Source organism: Neoarius graeffei, chromosome 12 (assembly GCF_027579695.1).
Source record: "Neoarius graeffei isolate fNeoGra1 chromosome 12, fNeoGra1.pri, whole genome shotgun sequence".
Classification (NCBI taxonomy): domain Eukaryota; kingdom Metazoa; phylum Chordata; class Actinopteri; order Siluriformes; family Ariidae; genus Neoarius; species Neoarius graeffei.
The window spans coordinates 13,196,687-13,213,369 of record NC_083580.1 but is presented as its reverse complement, the minus strand read 5'-3'; the positions used below and the strand labels follow the sequence as shown (position 1 = coordinate 13,213,369).

The window sequence follows — 16,683 nt, the reverse complement described above, 5'->3', positions numbered from 1 at the left end:
AGACCAAATTTACAAAATCGTGCACAATGCTTTAATTTTAAATCTCAAAACAGCATAATGAAAGCATGAAAAAGTACATCGCACACACGTTACAACAACATTTGTATATAGGTACAATAATAACAGTTGTACAGAGTTTTAGCTCAAGTTGTGTCATTTCATGGACGTGTGCCAGCCATTCCTAGCCTAGTAAACTAGACCCACCCGCCTAGCGGCCAAAAATATTTTTGCCTAGCGAGTGGGTCTAGCCTCGCACCATATAAACAAAAACACCCCGGGCATCAAATCGTGCCCGCCAATCACAACGCAAGGTTTTTGTTTGGGTTCTTTGGGCGGGCTTTTGCAGGAGTGACGACAAAGCTGCGCGACGCTGGAGAAAGCGCAACAGGAAAGATGGCTACGGCTAGTAAACAGCACGCGTTTGACTCCGCTTTGGAATCAGTTTTAGAAGAATTAGACTTGGAGTTTTCGTTGAAACATGAGCAGGAAGAGGCTCTCCGCTCATTCCTTTTCAAGAAGGACGTTTTCGCTGTTTTGCCAACCGGCTATGGCAAAAGTCTGATCTACCAGCTGGCTCCGCTCGTAGCCAAAAGGATGGGGCTAGTTTGTGCAGTACGAAGAATTAATAAACAGCTTTGAAACATTACTTTTTGATTGTTTCTTATTTTCCCGTTATTTTAAATTTAAGGGAAATTATTTCACCAAACACCACTAAATAAAAACTCTCAAAAACAGTTTAAGCAAACCCTTGAAAAACACTTGAAAAAAATAGGAGTGTATGTTAAGTATGTGGTACAGACTCCAAACTTGTGGTCATTATCTCCAAACTTCTTAATATCTAGAACCTGTTTATTAATTAATACGCATTTTGAAAAATTATTTATTTCAAGGCCTCCCCCACTGCGCGCTCTGACTACGTCACAGTCACTGTTGCGCTGATTGGTCAGAGCGTTGGCCTATACGCACAGAGACAGTTTGAAAGACAGCGGTTTGTTCCTCCCACACCCGTCGGAAATGTCGACGGATCGAGGCCAGACTAAATATTCACATTTAGTCTGGCTTGCCAGGCTAAGCCATTCCTGCTAGTCCAGGGAATCAAACCAGCGACCTTTTAGTCACAAAGCTGCTTCTCTAACCTATAGACCATGGTTTGTCCTGTAGAATGACTGCATTTGTAGCAACATACTGGCCGTATTTCTCTCGACTGTTATGTGCTTTACCTACATGAATAGTGTTTTGCACTTTGGTAGATAACTAAAACTAGGCTTGCCTAGTCTTGTTTAGAATGGAAAGTGCTTGTCTTTAAACACAATGCACTACACCAGCGACATTACCAGGAGAAAATTAGGAATAAAGTTACAGAGTTGTCCCAGCCTCAGGAATTTCTATGCTGAGTACATCTTGTCTACAGTCATGCATTTAATGAGTTAACTACTGTAAATAGTTATGCTTTCGTTATTTAACTAACTTAGTTAAATAGCTTTCCAGTTTTCATTATAACAACTACAGTTGGTTATCACAAAATAGAAAGACATGCTTAATATTACTCAGTGGCACAACATGATATAAAAAGTCAAATCACTGACTTTAATCTTCTGACTCTGACGTTAAAATAAAAAGCAGGGTCTCACCTGTGGGCCCCGTGGCCCTGGAGGTCCAATCTGTCCCTCAAAACCCTGACCACCCTGTTGAAAGCACATAGATGATATCGATATTAGTGGAGGCTTATTTAAAGTAGAGGATTGTGACGGTAATCACATACCTGGAGCCCTGGGGGGCCGGTGCTTCCTGCAGGCCCAGGCTCCCCCTGTAAAGCAAAGCAGAGTATGACAGACACTTCAGAGACAGCTCTGCGCTTGATGTCTTGCAGAACGGGATGAATAAGAGGAATCATAAGAGTTTTACACAAATCATAATAGGAAGACTCACCCGTGAGCCATTTACACCCTGAGCACCGACAAAACCCGTGAAACCTGGAAGACCCTAAGATAGTTCAAAACAGGAACTTTACCTCGTGTAAAATCATCAGTGAACAGAATTCTGCTAAGTGACACAGTGACAGCTCATTGGTTAAGGTTTTGCAAGTGAATAAGGTATAAAACAAAATCACAGAAAAAAAAATCTCAATCTAACAGTATGGGTTCTATCAATATTTACTGGCTGTCAGTTTATAACAGAGTATTTGATAGAGTACGTCCTATTTGTTGCATGAGGACCTAGAAGACAGTATGATGCTTAGGCAGGTATGAAAACACAGAAGTGACTTATGGGTCACAAAAACAATTATTCGTTGATATATTTTTTTATTTCGTGTACTGACGTAGGAAATGGGGCGGCACGGTGGTGTAGTGGTTAGCACTGCTGTCTCATAGCAAGAAGGTTCTGGGTTCAAGCCCAGTGGCTGACGAGGGTCTTTCTGTGTGGAGTTTGCATGTTCTCCCCGTGTCCGCGTGGGTTTCCTCCGGGTGCTCCGGTTTCCCCCACAGTCCAAAGACATGCAGGTTAGGTTAACTGGTGACTCTAAATTGACCGTAGGTGTGAATGTGCGTGTGAATGGTTGTCTATGTGTCAGCCCTGTGATGACCTGGCAACTTGTCCAGGGTGTACCCCGTCTTTCGCCCGTAGTCAGCTGGGATAGGCTCCAGCTTGCCTGCGACCCTGTAGAACAGGATAAAGCGGCTAGAGATAATGGATTTAGGAAATTGAACACTTCGTGTGATGATACAAAACTGTAACGTGTGAGCAGGATGCACGTTTTCATTATGCTGTTTTAGCTATGCTTTGCTTAATTTGCTAAAACATGCTCACAGATGAATGAATGAGCTGATGATGCAGCTCACTTTAAGCAGGCCGAGGTGGCATTCCTAATTTTATGACCCGCACTCTTGGAAGACCCAGCTCTGAATAACATGCATGCTGCGAATTTTCACCTGATTTTGGGAGACGGAGAAAATTCTATGCAAAAGCAGACAGAAGTAATCGCCCAGACTTTTGTAAATCAAACGAACTATATAATAATCTGCACTTCAATATCTCTACCCTGTCAGCGTGCTGAACTTTCACTTTTTGTGGGGACCTTTCCTCAAATATATATGTACGAGGGAGATAAGTACAGTCTGAGTGTTCCAGGAACGTGGATTATTAACTGTTTTTATGCTAGTAATGTACATGAAGTGATGGGGGTTTCAGTAATTGAACCAGGACCAGTACAGCCGGTCCTGAGAGTTTAAATCCCAGAGAGATTTGCTGACTAAAGTGTTTGCTGAATTAAAAGAATATCAACCAATGAGAAGAAACTACATCAAAATTGTGAAGACTAGTTATTAATTGTTTAGATTTCTTACTGGTGGACCAGGTGGACCTGGTGGGCCATCAAAGCCATCCTCGCCCTGTAAGAGATTGAAACGAATGTTTATTGAAATGTCGATAGTGCAATGCTATACTTTGTAACCTGAGCCACAAGGATAAAAAAGGAAAAACTTAGTTAATGACTGCAACTTTCCACTTGGCAGGAAATCTCATGTGGTGATGGAAACTTTAATTCATGGAGCGAGGTTGTGTCAAATTGAAATGTTTAGCTTTACTTACATCTGTCCCTGGAGAGCCCTCGAGGCCCTCGATCCCTCTCATTCCTTGTGGCCCCTGCAATTAAAGACAATTTTACTCTTATAGCATGTATTATGTTACCATAAAGACATTAGTAAGGACAGAATGATATTAGAGACTTGCCTGAGGGCCAGTAGGACCAGGTGACCCAGGTAGCCCTTTACATCCCTAATGAAGAACAATTGTGTGATTATAACACCAAATGAATGGTATTTTAAATTCATATTTCACAAAGAAAACGCTAATACAGGGCTTTTCAAAGTGTGGGGTGCGCATCCCCTAGGGGGCGCCAGAGTTCTTCGGGGGGGGCGCAACGTGAGGAAAAATAAACCAGAATAAGTTACTATTGTGGACATTGAGCGAACTTCAGCTAGCCTTTGCCAGAGACAAAATGAATCGATTTTTAGTACCTAAAGCTACAGTGAGTGAGGAGACAGAGTCTGGGCCAAGCAAAAAAAACAGACCCTCCAGGATTTCGCGATGTTGCGATTTGCAACTTCAACGCAAATTCAACCAATCCCCGCGAATTCAGGGCGGTGTTGCAATTATATCCAATCACCGCAACTTTCCCGCAAATTTGACCAATCGTTGGCGTCGTCTTGAGGTGACGTCGACAAACTACCTTCCGCCTTACTTCCGTGTATACGTTCAAGAGAAGCAGCATGTACAAGTCAGTGTTTATGTAGGCTTAAATTCTGTTACTGAAAGTGTGTTATGTTTACAGTGAAGGACTGTGTGCACTTTATTTTTTTTTACTTAATACAAGAAATTAATGGCGGCACGGTGGTGTAGTGGTTAGCGCTGTCGCCTCACAGCAAGAAGGTCCTGGGTTCGAGCCCCGGGGCCGGCGAGGGCCTTTCTGTGTGGAGTTTGCATGTTCTCCCCGTGTCCGCGTGGGTTTCCTCCGGGGGCTCCGGTTTCCCCCACAGTCCAAAGACATGCAGGTTAGGTTAACTGGTGACTCTAAATTGACCGTAGGTGTGAATGTGAGTGTGAATGGTTGTCTGTGTCTATGTGTCAGCCCTGTGATGACCTGGCGACTTGTCCAGGGTGTACCCCGCCTTTCGCCCGTAGTCAGCTGGGATAGGCTCCAGCTTGCCTGCGACCCTGTAGAAGGATAAAGCGGCTAGAGATAATGTGATGTGATGTGACAAGAAATTAATGGATGCCAACATTTTTGCCAAAATGGTATTTTATTTTCCATTGTTTAGGCAGCTTCAGCATCATACTGTGAGATTCTGTTCAAATTGTTTTTTTCTTCTATGAAGCCTGAGCCATTTATTTTATTAGTTTATAATTATTGTTTAATTTAGTCTTCAGGAGAGACTGTCTGCACACAGTACTAGTATTCATAGTTTTTTTTCTTACATGAAAGCTGAGGCATTTATATTATATTTTAAGGTAACTTCATGTTGTGCTGTGAGGTTCTCTGCACTTTAACTTTTGAACCAACAGGTGCATTTGGATAAGTAAAGCCTATTTTTCTGCATTTCTGTAGCCCTGGTAATCTTTTATATTGGTAAATTTGTTTATAGGACCATTTCTCAGTGTCTTTGTTTTTTTTATCAATAGTTTTTCAGTAATAACTTAATATTTAACATATCACTCAATTTTAATCACAAAAAGAGAAAATCGCAACAATTTCTCGCAACTTTCACTTCCTCCCGCAATGTAATCGCAACAAAAACCTAAAAACCACCGCAACTTTCAGCGCAATTTTTTGGAAACCCCCCCGCAACATCAGACATTTTAGCCTGCAACAATCACAAAAAAGGCCCGCGGAATCCTGGGGGGACTGAAAAAAGAAGGAAGTATGACCACGATTATTTAAAGTTTGGATTTTCATGGACTGGATCTGAAGATGCTCCACTGCCACAGTGTGTTGTCTGCCAAGAGGTGCTAGCTAACGATGCTATGAGATGTTTAAAATGTGTAAAACAAGATGTTTTAAAAAGCACAGATGTTTAAAATGTGCAAAATAAAAAAAATAATGTGTACAGCCACCATTTTTTTTTAAAATACGAATGGAACATTAAGTATAGCAACAACAAAAAATGTAAGGGGGCGCTGTTGTTTATTTGCTCTGAGGGGGGGCTGACTCTCCCATACTTTGAAAACCCCTGCACTAATACTTCACAGCACCATTCAGTGAGGGGGGGGGGGGGAAAATGCAATTCATACAACCACTAGATGGCAACAGCTCCAAACTATGAACCATGCCACTTTATTCAGAACTAAAAAAAAAAAAAAGTTTATTCAGAATACACCTTACTTTCTCTCCAGGTTCCCCTACATCTCCACTAGGACCCTCTGCTCCAATAAATCCCTAGGCACAGAATAGCATTGGTTTGTTTTTAAGTTATCAGCAATATTTTAGATCCATATAAATAAGCACATCTATTTAACTCATCTTACATCATCTCCTTTTTCACCAGGTGACCCAAGTTCTCCTTTATAGCCAAAAGGGCCCTGAGGGTTAAATAAATAAATAAATAAGTGACCATAAATGAGAGTAAATAAACACATCATAGTCTAAGTAGGCAGAGTAACTGTTAATGCTGTTGAGAACGTACGGTAGCATGACATTACCTTTGGGCCAGGTATGCCAGGAGGCCCCTGTTGTCCTTTCAGGCCATTTTCCCCATATTTTCCCGGAATCCCTGGTAAGCCAGGCACGCCTGGTAAACCAGGGTCACCCTGCAGCATAGCAAAAACACAAAAGACATTTACTTTATAACACCTAAAATCAATTAATCTAAAAAAAAAAAATCCACTAAATCATAATAGCATTCCTTAACACTCCTGTTAGTAAGGTAAAATGAAATGCGTTTTGGGTTTGTTGCTTCTGAAACTCAAGGTAGCACTTTACAAAGCTACTATCGTCCTAAGATCACTGTAACATGATTGAGAGCCATTAATACTCTTATGTAATGGTAATCTAGCATCTAATTCACAGGAGAAAAAAAAAACTCCACAAATAATCTGTACCCTCATCGTTTGTGTCTTTAATATGTATTGCTCCCCTGGAAACATGTATATATTGAAACTTTATAAAAATATTTTATAAAAGGACCTGTGAAGCCAACCAAAAGCAACTTTTTGAACTGCTGCTCATGCTCTGTCTCAGGTCAGCGTGACACGCGAGGAGAAAAGTGCTATCTACTCTCTTCTGCATGTGAGCTCATGAACACTCATGATTGTCTAGCGTCCCTGTAACTGCATACATGTCAACCTATACGGAATGTCCGTATTTTATACGGATTTGATTCAATAAACGTAGTATACGGGCGTACAAATAAAGTTATACGGATTCTTTAAAAAAAACTTCAATATTTATTTAGAGCTATAATCAATTCCCACGATGATAAAAGAGCGCATAATATTTACAAACGTACTGTACACCACAGAAAGCACAGACAGCCAGTAAAGAGTCTTATGAAATCGCGCGTTATCTTGTGGTAGCGAGACTTCGTTCCACTTTTGATCATGCGCACACCGCATTGCGAGAATCCCGCCAACCAGGAAGTAACATTTTGTTTGAAACGCGTATTTCCACCTGAGCGACTTTCACTAGCGACTGAAAAGATTCTGAATGGGCACTTCGGCAAGATCAACACAGACACTTGCTGTGACATGCAGCCTAGTGAGGTGTTGGTGCAGACTGCTAAAAAAGCTGTCATGGAGTACAATTCAGAACATTAGAGTGACACTTTGTGTTTTTGTCAAACATTGGAGCTTTGTATTCATTCTGAAGGTTTATTGTTATTAATATTGAATAAAAAGTAACTTGGATATATCATTGTTAATTATCATTCAAATTTTAGGTAAATTATTTTAATTTGCATCTTATAAGGATTTTATAAGGGAAATACGGATTTTGGAGGTTGGTTATACAGGTTTGATTGACCAAAGGTTGACATGTATGTAACTGACAGGGTACAGACAGTATGCAATTCCTTCCACCCAGAGAGCAAGGCTAACTTTGCTTCTATGGATGGCTGTGGCACTGTCAGGATTCAAACTTGTGATCTCTTGAGGCCTTTTCTCAGGAACCCCTGTAATAAACCTTTAGAGTAAAGCTTTAAAAGTAGACTATATGCACATTTTGAGGGAAAAGATACATAACAAATTCACAGAAGGTGTACACTTTAGGGTACTACCCAAGTGACAAGGAAAGGTACACTTTAGTACCATTTTTTTTTCTAAGAATGAACTGAATACATACATGTCAACCTTTGGTCAATCAAACCTGTATAACCAACCTCCAATCCGTATTTCCCTTATAAAATCCGTATAAGATGCAAATTAAAATAATTTACCTAAAATTTGAATGATAATTAACAATGATATATCCAAGTTACTTTTTATTCAATATTAATAACAATAAACCTTCAGAATGAATACAAAGCTCCAATGTTCGACAAAAACACAAAGTGTCACTCTAATGTTCTGAATTGTACTCCATGACAGCTTTTTTAGCAGTCTGCACCAATACCTCACTAGGCTGCATGTCACAGCAAGTGTCTGTGTTGATCTTGCCGGAGTGCCCATTCAGAATCTTTTCAGTCGCTAGTGAAAGTCGCTCAGGTGGAAATACGCTTTTCAAACAAAATATTACTTCCTGGTTGGCGGGATTCTCGCAATGCGGTGTGCGCATGATCAGAAGTGGAACGAAGTCTCGCTACCACAAGATAACGCGCGATTTCATAAGACTCTTTACTGGCTGTTTGTGCTTTCTGTGGTGTACAGTACGTTTGTAAATGTTATGCGCCCTTTTATCATCGTGGGAATTGATTATAGCTCTAAATAAATATTGAAGTTTTTTTAAAGAATCCGTATAACTTTATGTGTACGCCCATATACTACGTTTATTGAATCAAATCCGTATAAAATACGGACATTCCTTATAGGTTGACATGTATGTGAATACGGAAACTTGAGTTTAAGACGGGTGGCGTGGTGGTGTAGTGGTTAGCACTGTCACCACACAGCAAGAAGGTCCTGGGTTCGAGCCCAGTGGCCAACATTTGCATGTTCTCCCCGTGTCTGCATGGGTTTCCTCTGGCTTCCCCCACAGTCCAAAGACACACAGGTTAGGCTCTAAATTGACCGTGAGTGTGAATGGTTGTTTGTCTCTATGTGTCAGCCCTGTGATGACCTGGCGACTTGTCCAGGGTGTACCCCGCCTCTTGCCCGTAGTCAGCTGGGATAGGCTCCAGCTTGCCTGTGACCCTGTACAGGATAAGTGGCTACAGATAACATAAATCATGTTGCACTCTGATAGATGATTTCACTTAATTTCTGGCTTAAGAGATAGCTATTTCACATCAATAATAAAAAGAAAACAAACAAACAAAAAAAACCCTCAGGCCTACTGTACAAAAGCACTGAACAGAAAAGAAATTCCATAAAAATTTTGGGTGATACAAACTGTACATTTTGAAAGAAAATAATAATATAATAAAATATTGTTATAATTATAAATGCAATTATTTTAATTTAAAAAATGCAATTTAAATGCACAAAACATTTTAAGTGAAAAAGAAATTAAGTACACACAATCCTTTTTTTTTTTTTTTTAATACATGATCTCTTAAATGCTGGCTCCAATTCAGAACACAATGCCTCTTAGGAATTGAAAATGGCTCACAATCCAGTTATTATAATTATTATTATTATAAAAAAAATGCCTCTACCTTGGCCTGCCACTGGCTAAAATAATTACTCTGACACTTTTTATATTCCATAATTGAATTCAAGAAGGGGTTTTTACATGTTATTATCGATAATTATGGTTTGGCATCAATGAACTAATTATGCAGTACTTCAAACTTTGCAAAAAACATTCTCCATTAATATTTGCCACATTGCGTACACCAGTTACTGTGCGCACATGCAGTCGATGAATGATGTTTCACGCATTCCTACATTCGGTTTACTTTTGGAAAAATGGTTTATAAACTGTGTGAGACTCGTTTTCAGCATATGCAACATTTATACCTCAGGAGCTAGGAGAAACGACATGTATATGGCTGTGTTTGTGTGCATGTGCTTACAGCATACACACCTTTTTGTGTCAGACTTCAGTTTGATTTGTGTGAAAAACAGGGTGTGTGGTTTCAACTGGAGGAGCTAGACATACATGCAGACTAACACTCCAGCATGTCCATGTTTGGTCATGGTGTAATTACTCTCGGACAGTGAGAATAGGAATTGTAGGATCCTGTAGGAATTGTAGGATCTATTCCAAAACTGCTTTGCATAAACGAGCTAGTATGGCTAAAACCTTCCTCACGGTATTTGGTATACACATCATATTTGCTGTTAATAAATGGCTTAGTTTTGTCATTTCCTTTTGTGGACTCAACAACAAGAGCACCACCGACAGTCCCAAATGAAAAATTTTACACCCAGTGATATGAAGTAGAGGCTGTTTTATCAAGTACACCCATCATGTACTCAGGAAAAAAAGGGTACCTTCCTTTCTCACTGGGGTGACGGAGATGCTGTGGTCAAAAAAGGGAACAGCACTAATAGAGGTCCATTGGGGTCCGAATCATGCTGCCCCATGCTGACTCTGAGGAGCATCTGATAGGTTCACCAGGTTCTCGGTTTTTACACCACATTCTAGCTAACTTATAAACATTTAGAAGCATGCAAAAGATATTGTTTTATAGCATTTCCACAAAAAAGGCAAAGTGTAAGTGCAAAAAGTGCATCTATGATTTGCTGAACCACTTCTATTATAATATACAATGGTGCTTGAAAGTTTGCGAACCCTTTAAAATTTTCTATATTTCTGCATAAATATGACCTAAATCATCATCAGATTTTCACACAAGTCCTAAAAGTAGATAAAGAGAACCCAGTTAAACAAATGAGACAAAAATATTATACTTGGTCATTTATTTATTGAAGAAAATAATCCAATATGACATATCTGTGAGTGGCAAAAGTATGTGAACCTTTGCTTTCAGTATCTGGTGTGACCCCCTTGTGCAGCAATAACTGCAACTAAACGTTTCCGGTAACTGTTGATCAGTCCTGCACACCGGCTTGGAGGAATTTTAGCCCGTTCCTCCATACAGAACAGCTTCAACTCTGGGATGTTGGTGGGTTTCCTCACATGAACTGCTCGCTTCAGGTCCGTCCACAACATTTCAATTGGATTAAAGTCAGGGCTTTGACTTGGCCATTCCAAAACATTAACTTTATTCTTCTTTAACCATTCTTTGGTAGAACGACTTGTGTGCTTTGGATCGTTGTCTTGCTGCATGACCCACCTTCTCTTGAGATTCAGTTCATGGACAGATGTTCTGAAATTTTCCTTTAGAATTGGCTGGTATAATTCAGAATTCATTGTTCCATCAATGATGGCAAGCCGTCCTGGCCCAGATGCAGCAAAACAGGCCCAAACCATGATACTACCACCACCATGTTTCACAGATGGGATAAGGTTCTTATGCTGGAATGCAGTGTTTTCCTTTCTCCAAACATAACACTTCTCATTTAAACCAAAAAGTTCTATTTTGGTCTCATCCATCCACAAAACATTTTTCCAATAGCCTTCTGGCTTGTCCACGTGATCTTTAGCAAACTGCAGACGAGCAGCAATGTTCTTTTTGGACAGAAGTGGCTTTCTCCTTGCAACCCTGCCATGCACACCATTGTTGTTTAGTGTTCTCCTGATGGTGGACTCGTGAACATTAACATTAGCCAATGTGAGAGAGGCCTTCGGTTGCTTAGAAGTTACCCTGGGGTCCTTTGTGACCTCGCCGACTATTACACACCTTGGTCTTGGAGTGATCTTTGTTGGTCAACCACTCCTGGGGAGGGTAACAATGGTCTTGAATTTCCTCCATTTGTACACAATCTGTCTGACTGTGGATTGGTGGCATCCAAACTCTTTAGAGATGGTTTTGTAAGCTTTTCCAGCCTGAGGAGCATCAACAACGCTTTTTCTGAGGTCCTCAGAAATCTTTGCCATTGTCATGTTGGAAAATGCAAGGTCTTCTCTGAAAGAGACGTCGTCTGGATGGGAGCATATGTTGCTCTAGAACCTGGATATACCTTTCAGCATTGATGGTGTCTTTCCAGATGTGTAAGCTGCCCATGCCACACGCACTAATGCAACCCCATACCATCAGAGATGCAGGCTTCTGAACTGAGCGCTGATAACAACTTGGGTCGTCCTTCTCCTCTTTAGTCCGAATGACACGGCGTCCCTGATTTCCATAAAGAACTTCAAATTTTGATTCTTCTGACCACAGAACAGTTTTCCACTTTGCCGCAGTCCATTTTAAATGAGCCTTGGCCCAGAGAAGACGTCTGCGCTTCTGGATCATGTTTAGATACGGCTTCTTCTTTGAACTATAGAGTTTTAGCTGGCAACGGCGGATGGCACGGTGAATTGTGTTCACGGATAATGTTCTCTGGAAATATTCCTGAGCCCATTTTGTGATTTCCAATACAGAAGCATGCCTGTATGTGATGCAGTGCCGTCTAAGGGCCCGAAGATCACGGGCACCCAGTATGGTTTTCCGGCCTTGACCCTTACGCACAGAGGTTCTTCCAGATTCTCTGAATCTTTTGATGATATTATGCACTGTAGATGATGATATGTTCAAACTCTTTGCAATTTTACACTGTCGAACTCCTTTCTGATATTGCTCCACTATTTGTCGGTGCAGAATTAGGGGGATTGGTGATCCTCTTCCCATCTTTACTTCTGAGAGCCGCTGCCACTCCAAGATGCTCTTTTTATACCCGGTCATGTTAATGACCTATTGCCAATTGACCTAATGAGTTGCAATTTGGTCCTCCAGCTGTTCCTTTTTTGTACCTTTAACTTTTCCAGCCTCTTATTGCCCCTGTCCCAACTTTTTTGAGATGTGTTGCTGTCATGAAATTTCAAATGAGCCTATATTTGGCATGAAATTTCAAAATGTCTCACTTTCGACATTTGATATGTTGTCTATGTTCTATTGTGAATACAATATCAGTTTTTGAGATTTATAAATTATTGCATTCCGTATTTATTTACAGTTTGTACTTTGTCCCAACTTTTTTGGAATTGGGGATGTATTATTATTATTAATGACTGACACATCATACGTTTTAGCTGTTTACATCAGTCAGACAATTTCGTTTCTGTTATTACTTACATCGAAGGCACAAACCCTTCAATAAAGAGTTGTTCACGGTTTTCACTCTCTTGAAGTTAATAAGTCCAAAAACACAGCTTGCCCTGTGTCCTAAAGTCTTCCTCATGCAAAACTTACTCATGTTAGGGAAATGCAATGAAACATGTTCATTCCTGTTATCGCTTACATTATAGCAGCTATAACCAATCATTCCCTCATCCGCCTTTCTCTCTTGAAGTTAATAAGATGAACAAATGCAGCTTGATGTGTTACCTAGCAACCATAAAGCACAAGCCCTCTGTCCTGGAGATTTTCCCGTCAGAAAGCTTTAAAGTGACAGATTTCAAGCTGTTAAACTGATGATGATAGCTGACCCTAGTTTACTGTATGCGTCTCTCTCTTCTGAGTGTGAAATGAGATTATGTGTCAGATGTAAACAGTTCAGGGGATTACCATATCTCCCACACGCCCTGACGGTCCTCTTTCTCCAGGATCACCCGGTGGTCCCTGAATGAAAAGAGGAACAGATAAAGCAAATATACCAAGGTTGGCAAGCCTTAAAAATATAGTGTAGTCTTGATTAAAAATAGCACTGAGTCAGCATCTCACCCGTGGGCCTGGTTTTCCAGGTTCTCCCTGTGGCCCAGGTAAACCTGGCTCTCTCTACAGGCTCACAAAGAAGACTCCAGTCAGAGAACGTGTACATTCCACTAATATGGGGCAGTATTCACAAAGAATCTTATCCTGCCACTAGTAAGCGACCACATCTTTTACATCACACTAGAATGTTCTAAGAATTTCTTTCCAAAACTTAGCCACAAAAATGCTTCAAGGAACTAAATGAAGAGAGAACGTGGATGGACCGTGTTGCTATCAAGTGTTTCATTCATAAATGCCGGTGGTGATTAGCGGATGTATAGTAAACTCTTCAATAATAAAACCCAATTAATTTTGTCACACATGACTATAGTAACATGAAAAAAGAAATGTACATGCCCAAATAACAAACATGATTTTTTTCGCGGTCCGGTTTCCATCAAATCCTGCGCCCTGATTGGCTAGCGAGCGGGTCCGTATCCTACGATACAGACCCCAGTTACGGACCCCGGGCAACTTGCTTGTTCACAACAACAAACATAGTAGCAATTTTTGTCAACATTTATGTTCGCATTTCTCAGGAGAATAGCATTAATTTTACAGCATGGATAGCGATAACACTGTTCACAGCGAAAGCGAGTTTTACTACCCTGAGGAAGACGAAATAAAATAAAACATTTCAGGAGAAAGCTAAAAACCTGTAACTGTTACTAACGCTGAGCAAAAACATGGCTGAATCCTGAATGACTCAATTTTGTATAAATAGGGGACTACATAGGCGGCAAAATATAGTTTTTTTTTCCCGCCATGGAAGTGCACTTGTATACCGAGGAGGAAGCAATTTGCATTACAGCCGTGAATGAGGATTCAAAATGGCGGCTCGCCTCGGCTTGGTTTTCCCTTTCGGGCGCTCTCGTTTTCTGTTAGAATTTGGTAAAGAAAAAAATAAATATATTATTTACCAGCTTAAGGTCAGTCCGTGTGGTGAAATACCGTGACCTCGGCCTTGAATACTGATCTCGGCCCAGAGGGCCTCACTCAGTACTTTCAAGACCTCGGTCACGGTATTTCACGATACGGACCTCCCAGCTGGTAAAGAACATTTTATATATATATATATATATATATTTTTTTTTTCAGCAAATTGTCAGAAATTGTCAGTAGAAAGTGTCCAAACAAACAAGCATGCATGCATTTTGTGTAACACTGGTGAGTTTATTAGTATAGAATTAGCAACTACACAAAACGTGGTTAATTACATCCATACTAATGGCATGATCACATTAATGACATTCTAGTGATTTGCTTAAAATATTTTTAATTAATAATTTACTGTTAATATATAATTTAGGTTGCAGGGTTCTATGTTCAAAGTGACCAAGCCAGTCAACATCACAATATCATTGAGAAGGAAAAAAAAAAGAACTTATTTTTCTTCTTTTAGTGAAATTTAGAAAATGTGGACGATGCAACTGAACAAATCACTGATATTTCAAAGGGTGACGGTCCCTGTGTCCGAAAATCACTCACTACTCACTATATAGTGGACTATGTAGTGAGTTCACCATTTTGTAGTGCTGTCCAAATGTATAGTGAGAATTATTACACCCTATGTAGTGCACTCAAAGTATCCCACAATGCATCATGAAAAGTAGTGTACAACTGATGGTCACTATCTCATCTCATCATCTCTAGCCGCTTTATCCTTCTACAGGGTCGCAGGCAAGCTGGAGCCTATCCCAGCTGACTACGGGCGAAAGGCGGGGTACACCCTGGACAAGTCGCCAGGTCATCACAGGGCTGACACATAGACACAGACAACCATTCACACTCACATTCACACCTACGGTCAATTTAGAGTCACCAGTTAACCTAACCTGCATGTCTTTGGACTGTGGGGGAAACCGGAGCACCCGGAGGAAACCCACGCGGACACGGGGAGAACATGCAAACTCCACACAGAAAGGCCCTCGCCGGCCCCGCGGCTTGAACCCAGGACCTTCTTGCTGTGAGGCGACAGCGCTAACCACTACACCACCGTGCCGCCCCTGATGGTCACTAACCAAGCAATATATACCATCATGTATTGTGGTTACGCTGAACAAAAAAGTGTGTTGGGGGTGAATAGAAAGGAGGAAGAAACACATTACAAACAGAAATTCAAGTACAATTAAAAATAGTAAGAGAATAGAAAATAAGCTAAAATAGAATAAGACAGATAAAATACAAGAATTCAAGTTAGAGTGCAGAGTGAAGAATTAATCAAAAGCCTCAAATTTGATTTAATAAAAGGCAGCGGCAAAGAAGAAAGTGTTCAGCCTTGATTTAAAAGAACTGAAAGATGCAGCAGATACAAAGTACTTTGTATTTATTAAATGTGGGAAATATGCTTAGTATACGTAATACGCATTTATTATTTTGAAAACCCACCAGCCGACTGATCTGGCACATTTTAATTGTGTGACAGTAATGACGTAAATAACAGTGCGATTGAGTAGTGTTCGAAAGTGTTTTTTAATTTTACCAATGAGCTCACTATATAGTCCTCTATATAGCAATTCCCTATATAGTGAGTAGGGAGCAGAGGTGGGTAGTAACGCGCAACATTTACTCCGTTACATTTACTTGAGTAACTTTTTGGATGAATTGTACTTGTAAGAGTAGTTTTAATGCAGCATACTTTTTACTTTTACTTGAGTATATTTGTGAAGAAGAAGCGGTACTTTTACTCCGTTACATTGGGGTATATTCTGCTCATTACTCGCTACTTTATTTTTATTGATCTGTGCAATGCGTGGTCTGTCTGTTTGTTTTGTCGAGACTTCCAGAGATGCTCTGTCACATGACAGCATCTCACCGATCAAATGTAGCAGCCAGAGCCATAGTGGGAGGAGCTATGGTTTAACTCCGTTTCGCCAATCAAACAGAGCCAAGCCGCCGCGCGCGCCCGCACACAAAATTCCCGCAGCAAGACCAGTTCAGGTGGAAAAGAGCACGGAAGCAGAAGAAAAATGGCAGAGACAGCGGCCAGCGTTTCTCATCAAGCTGAAGAGGCACACCCCTGGCCACACACACAAACCATGTTCACTCTCCAAACAACAAAAAATAATAGTTATGTTATGCGGTGTCACATGTGTCTCCCCAAACCAGTGGACGTTTCAGCTTATAAAAACTCAACGTCGAATTTGAGGAAACACATTGCGGTAAGTAGGCTATGTGCTTTTGGCTGTCTTCGTAGGCAGACGTTAGCCCTGTTGTAACATCATAAATAACTGTAAAATACATTCATCTCATCTCATTATCTCTAGCTGCTTTATCCTGTTCTACAGGGTCGCAG

General features: G+C 40.6%; 1 protein-coding gene across 1 annotated transcript in view; it reads right to left on the bottom strand.

The window, feature by feature from the left end:
• Positions 1 to 16,683, bottom strand: part of si:ch211-196i2.1 (collagen alpha-1(I) chain) — a 235,161-nt gene that overhangs the window by 67,278 nt on the left and 151,200 nt on the right. The window contains exons 11-21 of the mRNA XM_060936612.1: positions 13,359 to 13,412; positions 13,203 to 13,256; positions 6,196 to 6,303; positions 6,022 to 6,075; positions 5,879 to 5,932; positions 3,730 to 3,774; positions 3,589 to 3,642; positions 3,345 to 3,389; positions 1,930 to 1,983; positions 1,763 to 1,807; positions 1,632 to 1,685 (exon numbers count right to left, since the gene is read on the bottom strand). Coding sequence (XP_060792595.1) covers positions 1,632 to 1,685; positions 1,763 to 1,807; positions 1,930 to 1,983; positions 3,345 to 3,389; positions 3,589 to 3,642; positions 3,730 to 3,774; positions 5,879 to 5,932; positions 6,022 to 6,075; positions 6,196 to 6,303; positions 13,203 to 13,256; positions 13,359 to 13,412 — 621 coding nt within the window. The remainder of the gene's footprint in view (positions 1 to 1,631; positions 1,686 to 1,762; positions 1,808 to 1,929; positions 1,984 to 3,344; positions 3,390 to 3,588; positions 3,643 to 3,729; positions 3,775 to 5,878; positions 5,933 to 6,021; positions 6,076 to 6,195; positions 6,304 to 13,202; positions 13,257 to 13,358; positions 13,413 to 16,683) is intronic.